The sequence below is a fragment of the Thermobia domestica genome, chromosome 6 (assembly GCF_964235325.1).
Source record: "Thermobia domestica chromosome 6, izTheDome1.hap1.1, whole genome shotgun sequence".
Lineage (NCBI taxonomy): Eukaryota > Metazoa > Arthropoda > Insecta > Zygentoma > Lepismatidae > Thermobia > Thermobia domestica.
The window spans coordinates 250,793,466-250,811,056 of NC_137459.1; the positions used below are offsets into that span (position 1 = coordinate 250,793,466).

Sequence of the window (17,591 nt, forward strand, 5' to 3'; positions counted from 1 at the left end):
CTAAAATGCCTTACTGCGTTAGAAAAAATGGCTGCTTATTATTATTCTGCTAAACTAATTATATAATAATAATAATGTTGTTATGTAAAATTAAAAATACATAATATAGAGAAACATTACGCTACAACTAAATAATATGAAAACACATGTACTGGGGGAGAATCAAAACTTGCCAGTAACTCTGAAATCTATACACGCTTTTTAAAATTGGTTGTTCCAAACTCTATAATTAACAGGACTCTAGGACACGCAAACTGATCTGAAAGAACTCCAATATTACGTACCATCAACGAACTTATTTTCTAGTAATAAAGTAGGCCTGCTCATCAGAACACAGTTTATTCATATTAACCCCTTACTGCATATTGTTAATTATGGCACCCTAGCTGTTGATAAATATTTTCCTCCGGCGCACTTTAGGCATTTTACTTTTAAATTCAGTCCACCGTCATCCTTAACTTTTGAGAAAAGGTATTCTTTCAAATGTTCGAGCGGTAAAATATTTTCGTTCTCCATCTTTATTAAAAAATTCAACACCAAAGTTAAATAGACTACCATTACACTCGTAGTTCACTCCAGGCCCGTAGTAACGGGGGGGCTAGGGCGGGCTCAGCCCCCCCAAAATTTTTTGCAGCCCCCTAACTAAAATCATAGTTCGAATTAACGGGGGATGCCGGGGAAATTCCCCTTCAGTAAAAATTTATGTCCGGCTCGTATCACAGAAGTAACATAAATTTTCGCCTTCTACATTTACAGCAGCAATACATAAGCATCCCCTTCTCGTTCGAAAATTTAATTCGAACACTGACTGAAATGTTGGAAGAAATTGTATTTCCAAATGTACTTTGGAGTGCTATATATATATATATTTCTCACCATACATATACATATACACAGTGGCGTATTTACGATTTTATTTCGGGAGGGGCTTTGCTAACTTTCGGGGGGGGGCTTTGCCTGGAAATGTGAAAATTTTGCAAGATATTTCATTTACTTTATTATACTAAGTAAGATTTCGGGGGGCTTAAGCCCGGAAGCCACCCCCCTAAATACGCCACTGCATATACATATATATATACAATGCTCCATGTGCAAACGACCTTCGCTGCAGGAGAAAAATAATTTATGGTTATTCTATCGGCAAACATGTATTTGTGTTCAGAAAAATATACTTTTACCTTAATCTACGGACGAAGAGTTTACTTCTTCCTGTTCTTTTTGGAATTTACAACTGAAAACATCTTTTTGCTGTGAGTCATTGGCTTTCGGTTAATATGCGAGAGATTGAAAAGACATCATACCTCAACAGGGGGTCACAACTGCTTCGCTCTAATAATCACACAGGCGTATGGGTTTGTTTTGTGTATATTGGACATGGTGAGAGAGAGAGGGGTGGGGGATTTTGACTACGTTTTATGTCACGTGATAACGGAGTAAGAAAAGTTTCCTTTTCTGAATTGTATTTACTCTTGTTGTGTTGTGAGTTTTACATGGTTGTAATTGAAAGTTGGTCGATGCTGGTTTCTGAAGATGCACCGAAGTTCACTTGAAGAATGAGAATTGTAGTGTAGCAGCAACTTGACTATTTGTTAAATAACTTGGAATAATATATCTTTAAACTAAAGATAAGTTCGATTCACTTAATCTTTATCGGGGGTGAATAATTAGATACTTATATTAAAATAATTTAATAATTGTTGCCAATTTTTGGTGCCAGAATCAAATGTTCAAGCAGATCATTAGACGTAAGCCTAATCATGCAAAGTTACTATTTTGTAAATGAATACCTTGCAATCTTCTGGTATGTAAACAAAAAATGCAGCGGACTAAACGGAGGTAGTAGTTACACTTATAGGAAAAACAGAATTTTCAATTAAAAATTGAACCTTATTGGATGATAATATGTATAATGCTTTATAAATGTGAAATTTCACCTTTGACTTAAAACAGTGTGCGTTGGGGTGTTTAGCGTCTCTCTTCAGCAGGGAGGCTATAAAGAAACGGGACCTATAGCTTAAAGTAACATCCAAATCACTATAGGTTTGAATCCGAGGAATCCCAGTACGGTTTGAACCCGAAACCAGACGCGCCGAAGGCGAGCACTGTGCCCATGAGGCTACGGGGTAGCCCACAAAAGTAACAATTTGTTAATGTAGTTTCATTTTGAAGAATAGATATCTTCAATAGAAATAAGTAAATAGCTCTTTAAATAATTAGTTCTTAACTTAAACATTTTAGTACCTACGAAAGCAACTAATCTCGAATTCTTATTTGTACAATGTAAAGAAGAATTTCATGTATACTTTGATATGAATTGTACTATACAAAGAAAATTTAATGAACTGTTACTTCTCTTATCAATTTCGTTTCGACAAAGAAGGTAACTGCGCTAGAACAGGAAATTTTTTTGGAGTTATTTCTTATTTGAATGCTCGAGTACCAGATCATAACAGATTATTTTTACTTAAACATGACTTTACTAGCAATCATTTTAAATGATTGTTGATAGTATGTTCCAAAGAGTCTAGAACAGTGGTTCTCAAACTGGAGTCCGCGGACCCCAGGGGTCCGCGTAACCTGGCTACGGGGTCCACGACGTCTAAGAATTGAAATGTGTTGTGATAAAATGGAACTCACAGCTGTTATGCAAAAAGTATTTTTTCAGTTACTAAAAAGAAAGCAATTAGAAATTATACCTACGTTTGTAAATTTGAATATTTTCTTTACTAAATTTCTGCCCTGAAGCCGGTCAACCTTTATGTAGAACTACTTCAGGTGAGAGGAATTCCTTCTTTGTTAGGGCATTTTTTCAAAAGAAGTTGTACATTAACTGCACCGTGCCGATCTTGTTTTGCTGAGTTACAAGGACATCACCAGAAACCTCGATCTGGACACAATTGTTTTAAGATTGGTAGCATCCAAAACAAGGAGACTTATACTGTGATTGTGTTGTTAGTGATTGTTCAAATGTTCAATTTGTGTCTATTATAGTGTGCCAACATAAGGAGTGTATATATGCGTGTTGTGTTTGTGTTTTTAATCTTATGAAATTTATAAATTTGAAGTTAGTAAAAACCCATAAACATATCATTATTTCTTTCGAGCATCACCATGAAAAAAAGATCAAAAAATGTTTAAAAGTACAAGTGTAAAATAAAGCGCGTGATATTTAAAGAAATATAAAGTTAGTTTCATATCTAAGGAGATGTAAATAATAATACAGGTAAAATGTTAATTTCATTTTTCCAATATGCATATATTTGAAGTAAGATTTGAAGCTTTCCTGGCGGCGTATATGATAAAGTTCTTCTCGGGCAATCAGCCAGGTGAAAACTGGTGGATAGGCCAACGTTTAGAGAGCTGTCATCGTTCTCATCATCAGGGCAATTATGTAGAGATCAGCGGATATAAGTAATATATACTCTGGGCTGGCGACAATGCTGGTTCCTGATTGGCTGAAAATGCTGGTTCCTGATTGGCTGATTCAATCTGAAAACTGGAGCTGTGATTGGCTGGCTATGTTCCGTAGTCCGTGGTACTGATTGGCTGAGGGTTACCTGGATGTTTCTGTGTCGTTTTCTTTGCTGTGGTGCTGATGACCGGGTTCCACAGGGGGCTGAGTTGAAATCCAGTGTCTCTATTAACGTTGTTCGGTTCATGAACTATGGCAAGAGATTCGGCAACTATCCTGGTCCAGTAATTGGTGCTCTTGGTAATGATGGATGTGTCCTTAAATAAAACTTTATGGCCTTCTGTTAAACTGTGTTCAGCTAAACCTGATTTTTCTGGATGGAATAATCTAATGTAATTTTCATGTTCTCTGCAACGTTGTTCAATGGTGCCTCCTGTTTGTCCTATATAAGCCTTTCCGCATTCACAGGGTATACGATACACGCCTGGTGTCTTTAAGCCCAAGTCATCTTTGATCGGGCGAAGTAAGTTTCTGATTTTTGGTGGCGGCTTGTGTATGGTCTTAATGTTGTGTTTTTTTCAGAATCCAGGAGATCTTTCTAGAAAGTTGTCCAGTGTATGGTAAAACTGCTATACTCAATGGTTCTTCAGTTTCTTCTTTGGATTTCTTCTGTTCAGAAAAGGTCCTCTTCAAGGCCAAACTGATATCATGCTTCTTGTAATTATTCTGGAGTAGCGTCTTTTTGAGATGATCCAGTTCCCGAGGGAAGGATTCTTCGTCTGAGATGTCTTTCGCTCTATGTGCTAGTGTGCTGATGACGGTGTTTCACTGTGACTTACGATGAAAACTATTGCCATTGAGATAGAGGTCAGTGTGAGTAGGTTTCCTGTAGACGTTATGGCCGAGACTACCATCGGGCTTCCGGCGGATGAGAATGTCCAGGAATGGCAAGCATCCGTCCTTTTCAATCTCCATTGTGAACTTGATGTTACTATGTTGTTCATTAAGAAATTCTAGGAACAAATGCAGTGTCTTCTCCCCGTGAGGCCAGATGACAAACGTATCATCTACGAATCTATAAAAACATGACGGCTTGAAAGGTGTCAGTTCTAATGCTTTTTGCTCAAAATCTTCCATAAAGAAATTCGCAACTGCTGGTGAAAGTGGTGATCCCATGGCGACTCCATCCGTCTGTTCATAGTACTGTCCATATATATATTTGTTTAGGCCACATGTATTTCAAAATATTGATTTACGATTCTGAGACCCTTCTCTGTAGAATCCCTTTGAAGATAGTATTAAATCTCATTACTCTCTAGATGTTTTCAAGTTTCACAAATATTTTTTCAGTCATCAAAAATTAAAAAAACGTATTTCCTGTACTAATTCTTTGGAAATTTTAATGATTGGTTCGTTCGGCCAACTATTTTTTTAACAAATATTTTTTATTTCCTTGAAGATGAGAAAACGGAAGAAATATTTTGTTGCCATAACAAATAAAATAAAAAGGAGACACATAGTTTTCTAGCTTTCAGGTACAGTTGTACTAACGCTATAGGGGAAAATTTTAATAATAATTCCTTCACGCTGTAGTTTTAGTTTTAAGAGCATAAGAAATTATTCATCATCACACACAGGGACAGACATTATATATATATATATATATATATATATATATATATATATATATATATATATATATATATATAGTATAATGTCTGTGTCTCTTTCTGTGTGTGCCCACCCTAATTTACATTTAGCCCCCCCTAAATTTGGAGGCTGGCTACGGGCCTGGTTCACTCACTAAATGTATTGATTTGGAGCTGTCAAAATCTATGACAAAATTTTCCAGGTGCTTGCAATCAGTTCATGTTATTACCCTGAGGCTCTACTCATCTTCCAAAAACAATGACACTAAGATCTCTTTCTTTGTGTGTCGGTGACTGACTGTCAGCCACTGACTGACATACGTAGTTCATGTTCCATGTGAGAAATTCAGTTACAGAAAGAAACATTTGTTTCAAAAAAAAATATACATACATATATTGTAGTTACTCATCCGAAATGTAACGCAAACCAGGTACGTTACTTAAAAATGTGTAACTCGTTGCCGTTACAGTTACTTAGGAAAAAATATAACGCGTTACTAGAAAACGTTACTTCCCAAGACTGCTTGCATGCACCTGATAACACTGGTATGCACCAGGAATTGAATTATCAACTGTACGACAGATGCTGGAAGTGTCCGCCGTTTTGATCCAAATACAGAAATACAGGTCTACTGGTTCCACCATGTTCTGGACCAGTATCTGGAATTCTAAATCTTGACTAGCCTCTGAGAATGAACCAAGCTTCATTGCTGAAAAACACCTTGTCCAATACATCGAGATCGACAACGTTCAATAACAAAACCCACTGCCGACCGAACACGACTGGCATTTCTTCTTCTTCTTCTTCTTCTTCTTTTTTCCGGCAGGAAACGTAATCTCGTCACATATTGGTATTACTGGATGTATGTAAGTAACACTATTTTAATGACAGTTTCGAAGTTTCTTTCTTATTGTATCCAGTAATTGCATTATGTATATAATTTTGAAACATACCTTTTAGGCACTGAGACATCAGCAGTGTTGCCAAGTCAAGCTTTAATTTATATATATAAAAAACTACGATTCCCCTAGTCCCTCCCTTACAGGAGCTTCAAATAATGAATTCAATCACTGTTTCCTGGTTTTAAAATATATACATGAACGAGGGTTCATTTTGTTACAAACATTATATATGTACCACTTCCGGTTTAAAAGTATTACCTTTCCCAACTTTGGACTTCATTGTAAATTGAATTACCGTAGCATATTTACACATTTAGTTACCTTCCTTATTTTTTAAAATTAATTTACTTTGCATTACCAAGACAGAAGGTACAGGATACAATACAAAATTGTGACAGTAGCAAGTATTTTTGTTACAATAATACTGTAAATAGTGTTAAAAGAAAACTCTTCTTTAAAATCGTCCTTAATACTTAAAAATTGTATGTACTTGTAAACTACTTCCAGTTTAAGAAAACTACGTTTGAATCGCTTTCTTAGCTATTGATAGAGAATAGCATAACATGCACGTGCCTTACATTTTAAAACATCATAAAAAGATGTATCACAACAGTTGCAACATATACAAATTGGCTTACGTTCAGTACAAACATCATGGCCCCATTGTTTCCACTAAAACATTCGATTCACTTTCCTCAGGATTTGGAGTTTAAAACGGTAAGTCAAATAAAATATTATTTACTATCGCTATCAGAATCTTGACCTTCCCTACTTTTGAGTTTGAGTTTTTTTTTTTTTTTTTTTTTTTTTTTTTTTGTATTTTATGCGTTTATACAAAATCATTGCATGAAGGACAGTCCTACTACCAACGTGGACTTTGAACCAGTGATTTATCTACACCAAACTAACACACCCCAGCGCCCCCTAAAATTTTCGGACACCTCCCGGAAAAAAATTCCTTACACCCCCTCAACTAAGGGGGTGCAATTTTAAAAAAGATTAATTCTCGTTCTGTCTAAAGCCCTCCCGGACTTTGTAGAAAATATTATAAATGATCTTATCTTCCCGTTCTGCCTAATCTTTGGAGACAGGGAATTCTATTCGAGGAGGAAATTTTTAGGGAAATGCATCATCGAAAAGCTTGACTTCTAGCTTGTTTGTATGTAGATCGGAACCCATGTATAAAATGGCTGTACTATCGAGGGCGGGAATTAAATTCAAGCGGTCAAAATGAAAGGAAAATTCTGACGAGGACAAAATCCAAGGGACAAAATCACAGGAGTATTTATTGGATGTACCAGTGCACACCCTATATGTTTATTTTTCCCTTCAATTGTCATATATTCTGAAACCTGTATTTCTTCAAGGGAAATAACTTTTTTCTTTCTTTTAAAATGCTGAAAACTGAATAAAACGTAGAAATGTTAGCTTTAATTACTTTCACAAATACTCATATGAAAAATTCTGGGTATTCCTATTTATTAGTACCTTTAATACATTTGAAATACGTTTAGCGTATTACAGTAAGACCATTCATTTTAATTACGAAAAGTAACTATGATACTATTTGATTTTAAAAAGAGGTTCTTTTGTGGTAGCATGTATCAGTTTTTTTTTTTTTTTTTTTTTTTTTTTAGTTTGAGTAATATATAAACATTTATTTTAATTCTGAAATACTGATCAAAATTCTTTTTAGCAAAGATCAAAATGAGAAAATATATACAGGGTATTTCAAAACAACAACGACAACGCTTGGGAGGTGATTCCTGACACCAAAATAAGAAAAAAGGTATAGACCATCCTGGGTGCACAAATGCTTCCTTTCGGAGTTATAGGCTGCCGAAAACATGAAAAACTGAAATTCAAAGGTTCATAGCTCCAAATCCACGGGACCTACCGTAGTCGGGTCAAGACTTCACATATGAACTAAAATGTGTCCTATCTAAATTTTTAAGTTTAGGAATCCTAAAGTACTCACGAAGCAATATTTATAGAGGGAGCTTGGCTACGGGCATGTGATTTGAAGTATTCTCCAACTACCTCCATAAAAATTGTAGCGGAAGTACCATAGGATTCTGAAACTTGCATATTTGGATAGGGCATATATTAGTTCGTAAGTGAAGTCTTGACCCGACTACGGTAGGTCCCATAGTATTCGAGCTATGTGCCTTTAAATTTCATTTTTTCATGTTTTCGGGAGCCTATAACTCCGAAAGGAAACGTGTGCACCCAGGATCGTCTACACTTTTGTCTTATCTTGGTGTCAAGAATCACCTCCCATACGTTGTCGGTGTTATTCTGAAACACCCTGTATATACTATAATAGTCTTACGTCTTTTATTGGGAGCTCACTCGTGGCTAAGCGGTTAGCGTACGTGCCTTTGGCGTGGAAGACCCGGGTTCGATTCCCGGAGGGAGCTCATGCGGTTCGGATTCCACGTTAATCAGTAGGTCCAGATCTCATATAGCCACGCTGCTGGACGGGACGTGAAACTCAAAGTCAAATCCACTCAACGTCTTTTATTGGGTTTTCAGCATTTTTTTAAATGTTATTTCCTTACAGCGAAGAATTTCAGATAATATTTTAGATGCATTTCTGTCGCTTGAGTTTAGTCCGTTTTGTCTAAATTTTCCTTGGAGTTTGTCCTCTTGAATATTGTCTTGCATTCGTAATAATAGGTTTGGTAATTCTAACAGAGGTTGTAAGAAGAGTAACTATTTCTTCAAATTTCACCATAAATTTTAGATGTTATTCTTCTTGTTCTTGTAGAAAAAATGACGAGGATACAGTTCCTTATCAGCAGAGTTATTCACATCTACCTGGATAAAGATAAATGTGATTATTTTAAAATACCTGCGGGCAAATGGAAAATTGATTGACTTAGTTGTAGGAAAGACGTTTGGCATTGTAACTGAAAGGAACATAAAATAAACTGAATTCGGTATAATATCAAATTATTTTACATCAAGATTTTATACACTTTTTCAGTAGTTCATCTCTAACATGCTAAGAGTCATAGTACGTAAAAGGTGGCACAGTTCACATCCTCAAGGCATGTTTGGCCATATACTAAGTAAACAATGCAAGAGGATGCTTAAAGTGACTCTTAAGAAAGAATGTTAGTGTTCTACGCCACAACTCCTTTTTCGGTATCACCTTATCAGCTGATTTGTCTTATATACATAATTCTATACTATATGCAATAATATCATATATACTTATATTTTCATATTTATATTGTCAATGTAAATAGCAGGAATACCAAATATGAATATTGAAATACTTGTTTGTATGCTTTTGTAGTTTCAATCAAATCAAAAAGTCAACTAATCGGGGATAAGGGCCGTCTTACGCATCCTTTTGCATTGTTTGCTTAATATATAGCCAAACATGTATTGAGGATGTGAGCTGTGGCACCTTTTATGTACTGCGAGCAGTGGCGATTTTAGCGAGTAGGCGAGGTAGGCACGCGACTACCCAAAAATTTTGAAAAATATATAAACACTAAAAGATACAGTAAAGAGTAAATATATTTTCCACTTTTTATATTAATGGTAAACAATTATTTAATAAACAGCATCAACCACTACTGTAAAAGTAATTTCCTATTGTCATTAATGAATTAAATGTGATTATGTATCCATACACAAGGGAGAGGTCCTACCCAAAATTAAAATCCTAAAGCCACCCCTGACTGCGAGCCTTAACATGTTGGAGGTGAAGTACTGGAAAACTGAATAAAATTTTGTTGTGAAATGACTTGATACTAGACCGAACGATACTAGTTTGTTTAATCTTCGTTTAAGCTACAATGCGAAACGGCTTTTTTGCAACTGAGTCAATCAATTTTCTATTTCTCTGCAGGTAGTTCTTTTATTAAATCACATTCATTTTTACTGAAATAGATGTGAATAACACTGTTAATAACATAACTGTATCTAGTCACTTTTCCGAGAAGAACAAGTAGAATAACATCTAAAATTTACGATAAAAACTTAAACAAATACAGAATCTGTTACTATTACAAAAGAAAAATTCTCTTGAAGAAATCCCTCCTTGGACATAATTCCTCGTCTCAAAAGATTAGGCAGAACAGGAATTCCCGCTCTGCCTAAAGATAAGATAATTTAAAATATTTTCTACAAAGTGCTGGAGGGCCTTTAGACAGAACGGGAAGACATCATTAAAAATCTTGCTATTTTAGTTTTTAAAAGATTTTGAAGTCTTGTTTTTAAGTGCCAATAGAACAAAACAACTTACCTTCGACAAGATAAATTCTTAAGCAAAGCATATAACGCAAGATTGAATGGAAATCAACCTTTACACGGCTGTGATCGTCACAACAATGTTTGATCAATCGATTGTCAACCTTTTCATCTCGATGTCACACCAAGCATGAGAAAGTCGATGCTAATTGGCTCTAGCTGAGGAAGGCAATCCAATGCATCAACGAACTGTCAAGTTCGTAAAAGAAAGAAAGAAAAAAGTAAAAAGCTAATTAGAAATACGATAAGAGTATACGAACTTAATTCAAGATTGCACCCACCTCAGATTTTTTTAATACCCCCTAAGTTCAAAATTCTGGATAAATCACTGCTTTGAACCACGAATAGGACTTGAATCTGGAGCAGTTCGTGGCTGCAAAGATCAGTACGCAGGATCAACTTTTTTAGTATAGGCCGTTCCCCATCGCTTACAGCTTTCGATAAAGGGTGAAGGATATTAAAGTGAACATGATGCCTAGCGCTGCTTTCGGACGAGGAAGAAAAGCCTTGTATAGATGCGAACTGCAGTTGCATAAACTATCACCAACACTATTTAAATTCAACAGCTAAAATTCTTTTGAGCTTGTATATGTGTATGCTTCAGTAGTTGGATGTTACTGAAATGTATGATAGGTTTCCAGCTCTGAGAGTAGTAAACTTCGTTCTCCTGAGAGAGCCGTTTATGTTGATGTTTCTTCATTTTGGTCCCTGGGACTTGAAGCTGAGTGTGCTTAACCGGTGGCGACCAAGATCGTTTTACATGTTGAAGTAATTCAGTGTAGATGAAAAAGTCTGTGGTTTTAGCAAAACATGTCCTGTAACTTCCTTCATTTAGCCATAATATTCATCGGTGACATGATCAATCACATGTGATGGCAGGAATTCGAAATCTGTAAAGAAAGAAAACGAAAGAAAGGTCTCTCTTAAAGAAATGTATGCGTCATTTGGAATCTGTCTCAATGTTGGATGGGTTGACAATAACGGAGAATGCCATTTTGATAAAATATAAAATTTCGTAAGTGCCATCTATTCTGCCAACATTACTTCCCAGCATGCGTCAATAGCATTTAAAAGAAACTGTTAAAAGGAGGAGGAATTATTCCTCCGTCAAGAGGTTGCAACCTGTGGGGTGTATGGAGTGAGAACACCAGAAGAAAACTTTTTGTTAGTACATTTGCTTATCAGCACCGATATATGGGATTCATGTTATCAAGCAATAATTTGATAAAATCTAAGATCTATTCCAGGCAACCTGATAGGAAACTCCCCTTCCTCCCACCACTCTCCAGTACGGAGGGGAAATCAAGCCGCTGACCTTCACAGGGAGGGAAGCTTTTCTAATAAACAAAATCGTGTACACACTAAATTCGTACGTCAATTCGCTCGCACCTGATGGTGAGAAAGCACTGACTGCTGCTTTTACCTGTCAACCCCAAATAACAAACAATTACTGTTTTTAATTGTTGTCTTTAAGAAAAGTATTTTTTACTATTTATGTATTAAAGTTATTTATTTATTATTAAAGTTATTTAAAGTTATTTATTAAAGTTATGTATTAAAGTTATTTATTTATTAAATTGCATTTCTAGAAATAAGAACTAATCTTATATATAAAAGAGAACGCACAAATCCTTTGTTCCCTCATCACGCTAATACGGCTGAACCAATTTCTTTCATTTTTGGGGGGTTATTAGGATTTGGACCCTAGATGGTTTTTATCATATCACTTTAATTTTCAATTACCAGTGTCTTGAGATAATTGACCATTCAAGTGTCCATAACGTACAAATCCTTTGTTAGTTCATCAAGGTAAAAATAAACGTATTTATATGCAACCCGCATGACCGTGTCACTCGGCGGGTTAACATAAATGACAGGCGATATAATGTTAACATTTACTGCAATCTACTATGGTTTTTATCATATCACTTGAAAGCGAAAAAGTAAAAATTATCTAAGTATCAAAGTTTATTGCGTTCCGGGGTGACCGCAGCGAAGCGGGGCGGGTTAACATAAATGACAGGCGATATAATGTTAACATTTACTGCAATCTTCTATGGTTTTTATCATATCACTTGAAAGCGAAAAAGTAAAAATTATCTAAGTAACAAAGTTTATTGCGTTCCGGGGTGACCGCAGCGAAGCGGGGTGAACGCTGCTAGTTCGTTATAAAGTTAATTTCCATCATTGTTTCACTTAAGAATCGGGAGAGAAAGCAAACCAATCCTGTCGACATTCTGTCTTTATTTACAATTTCAAGGAAGTAATCTTCTGGCTGTCTGAGTATCGAGTGCGCAGACTATCGACCTGTGCAAATATTGTATGAATTTAGCGTGTGTGGTAACTATATTATATATAGTGTCGTGTGAAATTAGTGCATATTAAATTGTATTCTGTATCCATTATGTTTTGTATAGTTTATATTATCTGAAACAAATTTTAGTGCATATTAAATTGTAAATAATTGCGTATCTAGTGCTTTGTGAAGCGACAATTCATGATGCTTGCAGTAGTTCTGCGATAAAACATGAGCCCGGGACAGCGTTACGAAGTGGTGAGAAGCGTTGCATTTTGAATATCTTCTATGCTTTAAGAGAACAATACCCTAATTTAACTGTTGAAGAATTCGCCGACATGACTGGGAAACAGACAAGTGTAGGAAAGGCAACTGTTTATAGAAGTAGGCGGGAGGCTAAATTTAATGAAAATAAATTAAGAAGTCCCAAAAATACGCGTACAAGTATTTCCCCTCTCGGAAAACTATGACGACTTCACGAAATCGGCAATTCGATCAAAGGTACATCAGGTCTTTTCCCGTAATGGATTGCCAACGTTAAATAAAATTCTGATAGCTATAAATACCGATGATGAACTGCCCTGCTTTTCTCACTCAACTCTCCATAGACTGTTGAAAATAATGAAATTCAAGTATGTATAGCACCCATTAATTGCATTGACCTCCAGACAAGAGTTCTGTGAGAACTAAAAACTTTTGTTGGGGCCGTGGTGGCTCCGTGGTAGAGCGTTCACCTCTGGGGCATAAGGCCCTGGTTCGATCCCAGCTCGTGCTTAGTGGGCTTTGTGGTGGACAAGCACTGTTTTTGCAGATTTTCTCGGAGTTCTCCTGTTTCCTCCTACTTTTTTCTTTGCACTGTTTCATTCATTCTCGTCATCACAGTCTCCTTTAGCCTACCCGGCATAACTGCGATACGTAAAACTCAAAGATTTAATTCCATTTCCAAACATCTGTTACTCTCCCTCCCCCTCAACGGTCGTCAGGACTGTTGACAACTCCGTTTTTATTAAAATAGTCAAGTAACAATTCAAAAGTCAATTTCCTCTATTATCAATTGGCTAAACTCAAGGCCAACGAAAGGGCCGGGTGAGGATTGCAACCACACAAGGTGCCAAATTTTAGGGGATTTTAGGGGCGTCAAATTCACTATGATGGTTAAGCTCCAATATTATAATTTTGCTTGAAAGGACAGACTCAGACATGGGCCTGTTCAAATTACGTAGCATCTGCAGTTACTATTTCGTGTCAGGCTTCAATCAATCTGGTATTTTTTTTAAGTCAACCATAACAAATTTTCCCCTTAATAAACTCAGAAGACTTCAATGTTGATGAATCTTGTATGTATGATGCTTTACCGTAAATTTATCGCCGCGTATTAATAAACAACAAACAAAAAAATATACTTTGCCACCATCACATCAGGTGTACGTACGAAGAGAAAAACGTAGGAAAATGATTTCATTGAAAAATAATTAATAGAAACCAGGGCATTTGCCTGAGTTGAGGCGCCCGGGGCGAGACGCATTTATTCACTATTATCAGTGTGTATACATATGGTTATTTTTCTTCTGGTTCTTTTTAATGTAAGAACACATGTATATAAGAGAGGAAACAAGAAGTGTATTATTATTATTATTATTATTATTATTATTATTATTATTATTATTATTATTATTATTATTATTATTATTATTATTATTATTATTTCAGGTTCTATTGTTATTATCTTAACGCACTGATAATTTACCCATACATATTGTACTTGGTTTCCGATTTTATATTATGAAATTCATGTATCAAAGCAGTAAATACCAATTCAATTACCAATCCTGACATCCCTTGCCATTCCAACATTATGTCATAACCCTGACTGCCAAAAAAGAAGGAAAATAAACAATACAACTGTTCAATAAAATTTCCATTAAAATGACACATGTGCTACTTACTCACTAATGCAGGTAAATGTCATTAAGTGTTTTAAAATACTCAATGTTATTATGAAAGTTGTAATTTATTATTTAGGCCTAGACATATTTAAATACATTCTATACCTCCGTGTGCGGGGGCTGATGGTGGAAGACGGAACACCAACATTCACCTGTACTTGAGCGTGGTGGGGGAAAAAACTTCTTCTTTTTCCTATCCTTTTATGTGAAACAGAGAATAATGCCAATAGAACATAATGTGTGTTTTCTACAAAATCCATAATGAATCCTAGGAAGGAAGTTCAACTGCGTGGGTTAATTGTTGAAATACTTTCAGATGTCCCTTTCTCATTGAATCACATTTTGGCTTGTCTCTTTCGAGGAAATATCAACATTAGTACCCACTCATGCTAGTCAATAGCACTTACTGCTACACTTAGTAATCTTCCACGTTCACCTGATGTAACAGTTCCCACTATGTTGATTTCCTTCTCAGCTACTACAATTGTCTTCTGCACAGTAGTTATACCGATTTCATCCACATTATATGTCTTGAGGTTGAAAGTGAAACTTACCAAGCACTGAAAAGAAGTATCGAAAAGAGCTTCACAAACGTTCTGTTAAAGCTTGTTGTTCTACTTAAAGGAGCAGTTCGAGTTAAAAATAAGTTTGGTGCAATAGGAAGAGTAATAAAAAATAAGAGACAGCTTCTATAGGCATTTGTCTTTGATGAATCGTAAATGCTGACGTCACGCGTGGGCTACGCGAGGAACTCAATGTAAGTCATCAACCACTCCCTTGTACGCAACTGATAAACCTTTAATAGTGCAGTGGATTTAATAGATTGTATTTTGGGTTTGTTAGCAGTCTTGCTTCGTGTTGAATTCTTGAGGGCGTTTTTGTTAGTTGTTTTTCCTAGAGCACTAGTATAAAAAAGAGTAGAGAGCAGTTATTAGGTAGTGTTGTGCGGACCAGTGTTTCTTCCAGACATGTATTTAGGGGGGCACTGTCTCCCACAGCTCTGAGAGTTCCCCTCGGAGGTGACCAAAATAATACGTCTATAATATAATAAATATGATAGTACTGTGTGAAAATAATATGCCTCTCCGAATACTAAGTGTGGCCCCCCTGGAACATTTTTTTTCTGAAAGGAACACCTGTGAAGTAAAAAATACGTGTTAATACTGCGGGTGCTGTCTGTAAAGTGAAGTAGAAATGCCTAACACGTGCTGTGTTTTCGGTTGTAATTCTCGTGCGATTAAAGCTGAGGACATAAAGTATCTTTTTTTACGTTTCCAAGTCGTTAGAAATCACCAGATCGGTATAAATCATGGCTCAAGAAAATCAATAGAAAAAATGTACCAAATAAAAATACTTGTGTTCCAAACATCTTGAAGAGTCCGACTTCGAGCAGTCAGGTTTACAGAAAGTAAAGTTAATGCCAGCGGCGGCCGGGAGCCTATCCCCCGGCTGAGGCCGGGAACTCCTATCTCCCCAGTTTTTTGAGTGACAAAAATAATTTAAGCTATTATTTAGATATTTTTGAAAGTTTATAGTAAACATGATATACCTATCATAGTCTGGGTTCTGACTGCCCCCGCCCCCAGTTTTTACCGTCTAGATCCGCTTCTGGCTAATGCCAGAAGAATTATTTACACGCAAACTGAGAAAGAATGCTGTTCCAAGTACACTATTGAAAGGTTTAAGATCCGAGCCGTTGAACAAGCACCGCTCTATCTCCAGTTACCAAAATAAAAATATCGTACAAAACACAATTGACGGTTGTAGTAAAGACGAGGCATTAGAGGGTAATAGTGACTGTGTCACTCATGATTCTGAAGATACTGCATTAGAAATAAGCTATCCAATATGAATTAGTGACTGAAAGATACCAGCTTGTAGAAGGAATAAGTGACGATGACAGTGTTCCTCAGGACATTGATTCATCGTTTAATTTTTCTGTATCAAGTGACAATGATGGTGAAACGGGTGATGAGAGTTGTTCCGCAGAGAGCGATGCAAATAAAATAAATTTAACCGGTAATGTGTTTTTCGTATTCTGACAAACTTTAGAGATGTTATTTCATTTTTGCCTGATATGTCGCGCTCCTGTACATACCTTGAAGCACAGAATTATAGCGTCAGCGTTAAAAATTGCAACAAAACGTGAAAATGAACATACTTATGTTTGGGAATCGGAAGAACGATTTTTTTTAAAGTACTTAGGGGTTGTAGCAATCTCGTCCGCCATCTATTTACATGGTATTGGTTACGAAATTTTAGTTCCTTTTGTGAAACGTTGAACTTATGCTTTGTAGGAAATACTACGTTTTATAATATTATAAAAACTTTTGTGCAGCTCACCATCAGATATTATCATTTTCTACATGCAAATGACATTTCTAAGTCTTTGCAATGAGTTCTGTAAAAGGAAATCGCACTTTAGAACGTGCCACCACTCCTCTCACAAACGAAATGCTTGACACTGTGTATGGAAGCTTGATCTCGCTGCTTGACCACGAGTGACGTCATCACAGAATCTTTCTTCCTCTGTTACTCGCTAACGACTGAACGTGTCGCAATTAAACAAACACCATTCCTTTTAGAATTTTCAACTCTACAAATAGAAATAATTTGTAAAAAATGCATTTCTAAGTCGAACTGCTTCTTTAAGGTTGTGAGTTTGGTAGATCGGATTGATAAATTAGTGTGGTGTTTCCATGAAAAAATAAATGTAAAGAATGAACCAATGAGCACCTGCCACTTTCAAACGCCACTATTACATTTTACGAACATGAATTTGATTTGTAGATATTTATATTCATAAGGAGCCAAAGCAGGTCAACACACCTCAAACTTCCTCTTATTCTTCTGAAACAAGAGAAGCTTAAATTTGAAACATTATGCTTACATAAGCAGTGTTAGTTGTGGCAACTGTTATAACTCACTCCATGTATTTTTTCACATCTATTTCCATCAGTACTTTTTTTTTATTCCAAGTTAGTGCTTGAAGTGGAGAATCCTAGAAAGTTTCAGTATATTTTAGAGTAAGGATATTCCCTTGTTATCAGGGAACAAGAAGAAAGCAATCTGAGTAGGAGCATGTTGATCTTAATTCTCTTGGGATGGGAATATGACAT

The 17,591-nt window shown here is 36.0% G+C and overlaps 2 protein-coding genes across 6 annotated transcripts in view; both read right to left on the reverse strand.

The window, feature by feature from the left end:
- Window positions 1-17,591, reverse strand: part of LOC145688474 (uncharacterized) — a 306,168-nt gene that overhangs the window by 268,391 nt on the left and 20,186 nt on the right. Inside the window, exon 2 of one of the 5 annotated variants that reach the window (XM_081762754.1) lies at window positions 10,512-11,120. The exons of the other annotated variants lie outside the window; for them this stretch is intronic. The gene's annotated coding sequence lies outside the window, so the exon portion shown is untranslated. The remainder of the gene's footprint in view (window positions 1-10,511; window positions 11,121-17,591) is intronic. 5 annotated transcript variants of the gene reach the window in all.
- LOC145687494 (uncharacterized) lies at window positions 4,238-4,588 on the reverse strand. The gene has a single exon (XM_081760956.1). The coding sequence runs from the start codon at window positions 4,586-4,588 to the stop codon at window positions 4,238-4,240; it is 351 nt and encodes a 116-aa protein (XP_081617082.1).